The sequence below is a fragment of the Crinia signifera genome, chromosome 5 (genome assembly GCF_055691185.1).
Source record: "Crinia signifera chromosome 5, ASM5569118v1, whole genome shotgun sequence".
Lineage (NCBI taxonomy): Eukaryota > Metazoa > Chordata > Amphibia > Anura > Myobatrachidae > Crinia > Crinia signifera.
In genome coordinates, this window is record NC_139221.1 from 282,141,026 (window position 1) to 282,150,114 (window position 9,089).

Genomic DNA, 9,089 nt, shown 5'->3' on the forward strand with positions numbered 1-9,089 from the left:
CAAAGAGGTTCTTACCTACACCTTTGCCCAGAGAAGTTCGCCTCAGAGAAGCCCTTTTGGGGAAGGGAGTGGTGGTTCCGGTACCACGAGAGGAAAGAAGGAAGGGGTTACCTGATTACCTAAACAGGTGTATGACATCATGCCTTTTGAGAGTGTATTTAAACCCAGTCCTCATCCAGAGCAAGACATCCTTGAAAAAGCTGCATTTAGCGTCGAAACTCGTAGGCTCTTGTTTGTATACAGACTCTTTCACGTATCAACCACCCTCTTTGTGTTCAGAAGCGACTGACATTTAACATATCCAGCGGAGGTTTGCTACTGCACCAAAATTTGGACTAGCGGCATTGGCCCTTTCCTTTACCGTGGCAATTATCTGGCTTGGAGGTACGCCACCTCCCTAAGGACCCGGTGACATTTCACAAAGAAAAGGAAGAGACCCCACCTCCTCACTTACTTGAAACTTAATCTATCCTCCACAAAACTCGATTGAACTTCCCCAGTACTGGCGGACATAATAAGGGTGACTATCCTTGGTGCTCACGTCATTATACTGAGTGTATATCACTATTGATTTTAATTCCCCATCTTTATCAATTGTCTTATTTCTCATCATTTTTTACTTTGTTGCAATTACTGTCTATTTGATGTTGTACGTGCCATATTACATGTGAACTATTTTTATGGAAAGTTGATATATGTTTAATATATATCTAGCGCAGGTTTTCCCTTCCTGAACCATTTTTTTTTTGCAGACATCTCAAATCATTATTGTGCACTGTGGGGTCATGAGCATAGGCGAATTTAGGGGGTGGTCCGGAGGTGCACCAGACCACCCATTAGCCCATTTTATAGCTGAGGGATGGGGCTTTCCAACTAGCCCAGCCCCGTGTCTCTAGCCCCCTGGGAACCGTAGATACTGCTAGGCAAAGCTGGAACGTTTTCCCTATAGGATAACATGGGACCCGCTAATTCCGACCGCCACCCAGTTCAACGGCTGCCAGTTCCCCCTTCGGCATCACTGAAGCTCAAGGTTGATCTCAGTCGAACCCAAATCGCTGGGCCTTCAATCTGATAGCAGGCTGGATCCATATGGGTTAATTGGTTCCAGGGATATTGAGGTTAAACCGTTTTTTTTTTTCATTTCTTAAATGTAATTTCATGACTGTTTATGTTCTTTGAGGGTAGATTTCTCTGGAACCAAACAGCCCAGTTTCACTGGATCAAAATCATTCAAAGCCAACTCAAAAGTTCTTCAATATGATACTGGTCTCATGTAAATGGGAAGCTTGGTTCCAAAGATATAGCTGGTTAGTTAAAGGGGGGTAGGGAGAGGGGAGTGGTTGTCTCTCCCCCTCACACCAGAAAATGCAGGGACTAGGCTGGTGTATAAGGGGTCAGCCTGGGAATGTCCCTGCATGATCCTGGGACCATATTCCCGGGTAAATCCCTGCATTTTCTGTTGTGAAAGGGGTATTATTTCAAACAGCCATGACCTGCAGTGCTCTGAATACAGCTGGGCAGCCCCCTGCTCTCTGCCCAGCTCCAATTCTTCTCCCCGCTTTCATCTCAGCCCCCCCCCCCCCTTAATCATGTGGTGCCGGCGCCCAGCGTGCTCCCCCGACGTCACGCACAATATTTAAAATGTCCACTCGGCTAGTGGGGACACTAGGAGGGGAGTGGGAGCGTACTCTGCGCTGCGCTCTGCTCCTCTCCCCATAGAAGCATCTGCACCGCTCTCCATCTCTCCCTGCAGCAGCAGCGAAGGCTCATATAAAAATTTACAGTAAGTGGCACTTTTGGGGGCATTGCTTAAGGGACGCTACAAGTGGCGGTATATGGGGGCATTACACATAATGTGTGGCTTAATGTGTAAGGGGCAGTATGGTGTGCAGCATCATGTGTAAGGGGCATTATGTGTGCAGCATCATGTGTAAGGGGCATTATGTGTGCAGCATCATGTGTAAGGGACATTATGTGTGCAGCATCATGTGTAATGGGTACTATGGTGCGCGGCATCATGTGTAATGGCTACTATGGTGTGCGGCATCATGTGTAATGGGTACTATGGTGTGCGGCATCATGTGTAGTGGGTACTATGGTGTGCGGCATCATGTGTAATGGGTACTATGGTGCCATCAAGCAAGAACCCCCTAGCAATGAGCACGTAGGTAAGCAGCACTTATGTGGCAAATATGTAATGGGCATTACGGTTTGTTATATAGTATGTAATGGGCATCATGATGTGTGGCACAATGTGTAATGGGCATTATGGTGTGTGGCCTTATGTGTAATTGCCATTACGGCGTATGGCTTAATGTGTAATGGGTATTACGGAGTTTGCTAAAATGTGTAATGGGTATTACTGTGTATGGTCTAAAGTGTAATACCACACCCCTTTTGTGATGCCAAGCCTCCTTCCCATGAGGCCACGCCCCCTTTTTGCCGCATGGCTACACCGCGCAAAGGTCCCCCTGCTGTTGTGTCTAGATCTGTGACCACCCAGGCGGGCAGCTGACATTACCGGATGTCAGCGGCCCTCCCATATCACTGCATTTGTTTGTTCATTTGTACGAGTGGTCTGGACCACCTGTAGATATGCGTGTGCCTTTCCCATCATTCGATGGTCGGCAACCATCAAAAGATGGGGGAGGTTCCCACTGGCATGCAAATGGTTGTTTATGTAAAACATCCAACAAATCCGGCATGCACATGGGGGTGGGTGTACCACCATTCCTCAGGCGGATTCTGGATGACTCGGAAGGGTGCAAATTCGCGCCTAAGCGAGTCAGCCAGAATAAGGACCCATATGTAAAAATGACCGCATACCATATCATATGCAATCTAGCAGCTGGGTAGCTGGCGAATAATTTCAAGGTATCGCGTACGAGCTGCCCTAGTGTATGGGGACCTTTAGAGAAATTCTGTGTATATTCATGAGCAACACAATCAACAATTCTGCCTTACTGCCCAGGCTGGGGAACCTGGAAGCGAAAACAATGCATTTGGTCAATGTTGTTACATGAGGCTATTCACCAAATGATAGCAATCTAAAGGCTGGAAATACCTGAAATAAGCATAGTGCCCAGGTCTGCGTATGCCAGCATATAGGGTTTGTTTTTTAAATATACAGGAGATTTCTGCTCACTCGTTAAAACATGCATCACTTAAAGGTAATTGTAAAAAAAATATATATATTTCCAGTCCCTTTCCCTAGAACACACCAACTATAAGCATGGAGAATGAAGAGAAGCCAATTGCCCACAGTCTTGGTTATGGCATAATAGAGGGGAACACAAGGGGATAAACACTATATTAATGCTCTTGGTCTCATCCTGCATTTAATAACACTGCTGTCCATTTAGAGGCCAACAGAACCCTACGTTGCGATGATTCCCAGGTCGTGTTCCTGTTGTAAAGTATTGGGAGAGAATGCATGTAGTTACACCACATAAAGTATTAAAGAATGTCAAGATCAAATGCTTTATGACAAAGGTATGTTATTTCTTTCCTAAGTGTACATGTCATTAAAAGTACATTTGTTTAACGTACAATGACATTAAGCGCAGGATTATTGTAATTGTGGCAACTGCACTTCCTACCACAATGTATCTCGTTTCAACCAAAGAATGTGTGTACAAAGTATATCATCTAACACCATTTATTTGCCATGGGTACTAAGAAACATAATAAGAAGTCAACTGACTCGTAAAGCAGCACAACACAAATCTGTGTGCAGCAGAAAATACGCCCATTGTAGTGTGCGACTGACAGAAGCCGCAGAACCCAATAAAATGGTCCATATGGTACGACTAACTGCAGACACAAGCAAACAGTGGTCATCTGCTGACTGGATATAATGTGGTTAGCTTTAGTGTGAAGTCTGTAGATACCTGTTAGACATATACACATCATACTAGGGTAAAGGAGTTCTGGAACAAGATACCTCATGAGTTACGGACAATCCTCCTTTACTCGTAAGAGAAAACATCATCATGATTTCATCCACTAGATCAAAAAAGTCCTTCAATGTCTTCTCGTTCTGCTCATCTTCCACAAACTTTATCCACCGGTCTTCCTTGACCTTCAGGATACGCTGGAGCCATCTACCCATATAGTGCACTCGCTCATCCTCCCAGAAAGGAGGCACTGGTGGTTCCTCGTCATCTATATCCATTGCTTAGTCAGCACCACTTCCTTTATAAATTCACCTGGATAAAGACAGCAAACCAATGTTATATATGTAGAGAAAACTAGGGCATGATCAGTATTTAGAACAGAGGTAGCCAACTCTAGTCCTCGAGAGCTACCAACAGTGCATGTTTTTCAGCCAACCTAGCAGGTGCACATTACTCACTGACACATTTTTATAGATCCACAGGTGGAGCTAATGACTTCACTTGTGATGCTGTGAGGAGCCCTGGAAAACATTAACTGTTGGTAGCTGGAGTTGGCTAACCATGATCTAGAACCTTGATCTAGAACCTTGACACGCCAGATATTTTTAAACTACACATACCAACATGCTCTTCTTCAGTTCTGCTATTTTGGCCATGCTAAATCTGATGCAGAGCATGCTGGGATGTGTAGTTCAACAACAGCTGGGGTTTCAAGGTTAGCCATCAAGGATCTAGAACAGGCATGTCCAAACTATGGCCCTCCAGTTGTTGTGAAACTACAAGTCCCATCATGCTGGGATGTGTAGTTTCACAACAGCTGGAGGGCCACAGTTTGGACATGCCTGTTCTAGAACATAAACTTTTCTGTGCTTTACAAACAGTGAGAAAAAAAAGAAAATCACCTAAATATTTCCTCACCATAGCCAGAACACCAAACTACTAATATTTGTGGCTGAGCAGGTACCCAGATAATGGGTCGAAAACGTCTAGGTCAACAGTCAATCTGTTGACACTAAAAGGTCAACATGCGCTAGGTCGACATTGACAAAAGGCTGACACAAGAAAAGGTCGACATGAGTTTTTCAAAGTGTCCACATGGACAAAAAAATAGTGAAAAAATCATGTCGATCTTTTATCAATGTTGACATTGTGCATGTCAACCTTTTAGATTGCATGGGACGGGCTTTCACACTGGCGAGGTGGCATATACCAAATAGCAGGGTTCCAAAAACAGTCCAACGATCAGGACTGAATTAGGCCCAATATGACACCTCTGCCCTACATAAACACAGTGGGGAAAAGCTTTTAACCCTTTGAGTGCCAACATCTCTGTGAGAGATGTGCAAAATGCCAGCATCGCTCACATTTGTTATATAAAAGATCACCGCTACATAGGGGGTTATTTTGGTTCACTCTTTCTGACAAATTCCTTCTTATGGTGCCCACACACGCACCGATCCTGGCGGTGCGATGCTATGCGATGGGGTGCGTGCTCCCGCCGCACCTCATTGCACAGTACAAAAAGTATGTGCTGCACATACTTTTTGTACTAGCTTTTTATCGCATAGCATCGCATCGCATGCACAAGGCATACGATGCGATGCTATGTGTGCTAGTTAAGCACAGAACGCACGCCGGGATCAACGCGTCTGTGGGCACCTTTAGATGTACTAAACGATGTGCACTGCAGGTGGGGCAGATGTAACTTGTGCAGAGAGAATTCGATTTGGGTGAGTTATTTTGTTCCTGTTTGGTCCAGGAAAATACTGACTGCTTTATTTTTACACTGCAATATAGATCTCACTTTGAAACCCCACCCAAAGACAGCAGCGGAGGAGGTGAATGGATGCCTGTGTGCGACATCCATTCACCTCCCGGATGACGGCTGGGTGGTGTACAGGGGCTGGGGGCAGCAATCGGTGCCCCCAGCACGGCAACCGGTGTTTCTGGTGGGGATCACCGCGGTCCCGGCGCTTGGAGATGATGTCATCCCCAAGCGCTGCCTCTGTCTACACTGCGGGTGGGCACCACAGTGTATATTCCGGATCCGACCCGGATTGGATCCTTCTTCCAAATGCCGGGTCGGATCCGGCATTTTTTGTGTAAAAGGGGTATTATACATCAGGGGTTAGGAATTACATGAAATGTTGGGTGAAATTTAATAAGATGAAAGATTTAGAAAGTGAGAGATTTGGTAAGAAATCTCCAGTACTTTTAAAGCGGTAATCATTAACACTTCAAAGTCAAACTGGTTTTGAAGTATAAATGATTGCCGCATTAAAAAAAACTGGAGATTTCTTACCAAATCTCTCACTTTCTGATTCTCTCACCCTATTAAATGTCACCCAATGTCTCATTCCACAAAATAAAGCAGTGATGCTAGCAAGTAACAGGAACGCAAGCAGCCATCTATTACAGTGGAATGCATGCAGACAATATACACATAATGTAGCCTGCAGGTGGAAGTTTGGATGGGCTCACCTGTCTCCTCTCTCATTTATCTTCAGGGACTCCCATTTCCAGAGCACCTGTAAAAGGAAGCCACATCCAATGCACTGTATTCCTCCTGCCCCTGCAGTTGCTGGCTGGGTAGCCCCACACTCTTGCTTTGGATAGGGGTTTGTGACTCTCACCTCCTGCCTGGGGCACTCTCAGCTTCCCTCTGTCTGTCTGAGTCCTGACACTTCCCCAGCCGGCCCTTATCAGCTAATCTCCGCTGTGTGTACTGACAGTTCCCTATCTTGTTACTCTTAGCGTCCCCAAATAGTGCGTCTGGGTGCAGCAGAGTTACGGGAGGGTGCAGCGCTGCTGCTGTATTGTGCTGCCCGCGGCGTCCTCCTGTCTCCCTGGGACACGCAGCTCTGACTCACGGGGCAGCACACGCCCTCCGCTGCCTCCTCTCTCCTGCTGCTGCTGCCATATACACTGATTACACTCCCAGCCAGGCCAGCAGCACAAGAGAAACACATGCATTGTATCAGCTTCCAGCCATCCATCACATTTATGTATTTAATGCTATGCAATGTTTAGTCACATCATAGAAGTGTTATAGCTAGTGGTTGGGGCAGGTCAGAAACATAAAAGAATGACATTTATTGAAGTGCATAACTAGAGGGTGTGGATCAAAGGGTCGATGGTGTCTACTTCTACAGTCAATAGGTCAACCCAAAAGGTCGACTTGAAAAGTTTTTTCCAATTTTTTTCTGTCTATGTCAACGCTTGTCGATGTGAACCCCTAATTAGTGTAGCACATACCCTCACATGACTCGTTTCGATCGCCATGCTTCAGGACTTTACTGTTCTCAATTGTACTTCACATGGAACATAAGGCATGAAAGAGTCCAACAAAAGATAACAAATTGTCAAAAACTCATGTATTTCTTTTCGTGTGTTGCATGTTGACATTTTGTCAATGTCGGCCTAGTGCATGTCGACCATATGGTGTAGACCTATTGACTGTCAACCTGGACACTGTTGACCTATCATTCGGATATCATAACTAGAGATGCAAGTCGCCAAAGCCATTCGCAAAGGGAAGCTGCACATGGGCATAATAGACCATGGGCACGCACAGTCCCCAAAACATGAGGACGGGGCCAGACTCGCTAAATAGCGAGTAATTCAGAATCAACCCCTATATATCGCCATAGACTTTTCCCAGCAGCAGGATTTATAGTGGTCCTGAACATAGGCGAATCTAGAATTATGGTGATGGGTGGTCCCAGATCTAGACACAATAGCAGGGGGACCTTTGCGCGGCGTAGCCGTGCGTCAAAAGGGGGTGTGGCCTCATGGGGAGGAGGTGGGGCATCACAAAAAGGGGTGTGGTATTACACTTTAGACCATACACAGTAATGCCCGTTACACATTTTAGCAAACTCTGTAATACCCATTACACATAAAGCCACACGCCGTAATGCCAATTACACATTGTGCCTCACATCATGATGCCCATTACATACTATATAACAAACCATAATGCCCATTATATATTTGCCACATATGTGCTGCTTACCTACGTGCTCATTGCTAGGGGGTTCTTGCTTGATGGCACCATAGTACCCATTACACATGATGCCGCACACCATAGTACCCACTACACATGATGCCGCACACCATAGTACCCATTACACATGATGCCGCGCACCATAGTACCCATTACACATGATGTTGCACACATAATGCTGCACACCGTAATGCCCCTTACACATTAAGCCACACATTATCCGTAATGCCCCCACATACCGCCACTTGTAGCGTCCCTTAAGCAATGCCCCCAAAAGTGCCACTTGCTGTAAATTTTTATATGAGCCTTCGCTGCTGCTGCAGGGAGAGATGGAGAATGGTGCAGCTGCTTCTATGGGGAGAGGAGCAGAGCGCAGCGCAGAGCACACTCCCACTCCCCTCCTGGAGTCCCCTCTAGCCGAGTGGACATTTGAAATATTGTGCGCACTGTTGTTGTGCGTGACGTCGGGGGAGCACGCCGGGCGCCGGCACCACATGATTAAAGGGGGGGGGGGGCGGGCTGAGGTGAAAGCAGGGAGAAGAATTGGAGCGGAAGCTGCAGGGGTGACAGTCATTGACAGCTGGGCAGAGAGCAGGGGGCTGCCCGGCTATATTCAGAGCACTGCAGGTCATGGCTGTTTGAAATAATACCCCTTTCACAACAGAAAATGCAGGGATTTACCCGGGAATATGGTCCCAGGATCATGCAGGGACATTCCCAGGCTGATCCCTTATACACCAGCCTAGTCCCTGCATTTTCTGGTGTGAGGGGGAGAGACAACCACTCCCCTCTCCCTACCCCACTTTAACCAACCAGCTATAATATATCTTCGGAACCAACTGACCGATTTACATGAGACCAGTATCATATTGAAGAACTTTTGAGTTGGCTTCAAATGATTTTGGTCCCGCGAAACTGGGCTGTTTGGTTCCAGATAAATCTGCCCTCAAAGAACATAAACAGTCATGAAATTACATTTAAGAAATGGAAAAAAAATGGTTTAACCTCAATATCCCTGGAACCAATTAACCCATATGGATCCAGCCTGGTATCAGATTGAAGGCCCAGCGATTTGAGTTCGACTGAGATCAACCTTGAGCTTCAGTGATGCCGAATGGGGAACTGGCAGCCGTTGAACTGGGTGGGGGTCGTAATTAGCGGGTCCCATGTTATCCTATAGGGAAAAT

General features: G+C 46.2%; 1 protein-coding gene across 1 annotated transcript in view; it reads right to left on the bottom strand.

The window, feature by feature from the left end:
* Window positions 1-6,731, bottom strand: part of DNAH11 (dynein axonemal heavy chain 11) — a 262,190-nt gene extending 255,459 nt beyond the window's left edge. The window contains exons 1-2 of the mRNA XM_083189115.1: window positions 6,378-6,731; window positions 3,944-4,208 (exon numbers count right to left, since the gene is read on the bottom strand). Coding sequence (XP_083045241.1) covers window positions 3,944-4,174 — 231 coding nt within the window. The 5' untranslated portion in view covers window positions 4,175-4,208; window positions 6,378-6,731. The remainder of the gene's footprint in view (window positions 1-3,943; window positions 4,209-6,377) is intronic.
* Between the last annotated feature and the right edge of the window lie 2,358 nt (window positions 6,732-9,089).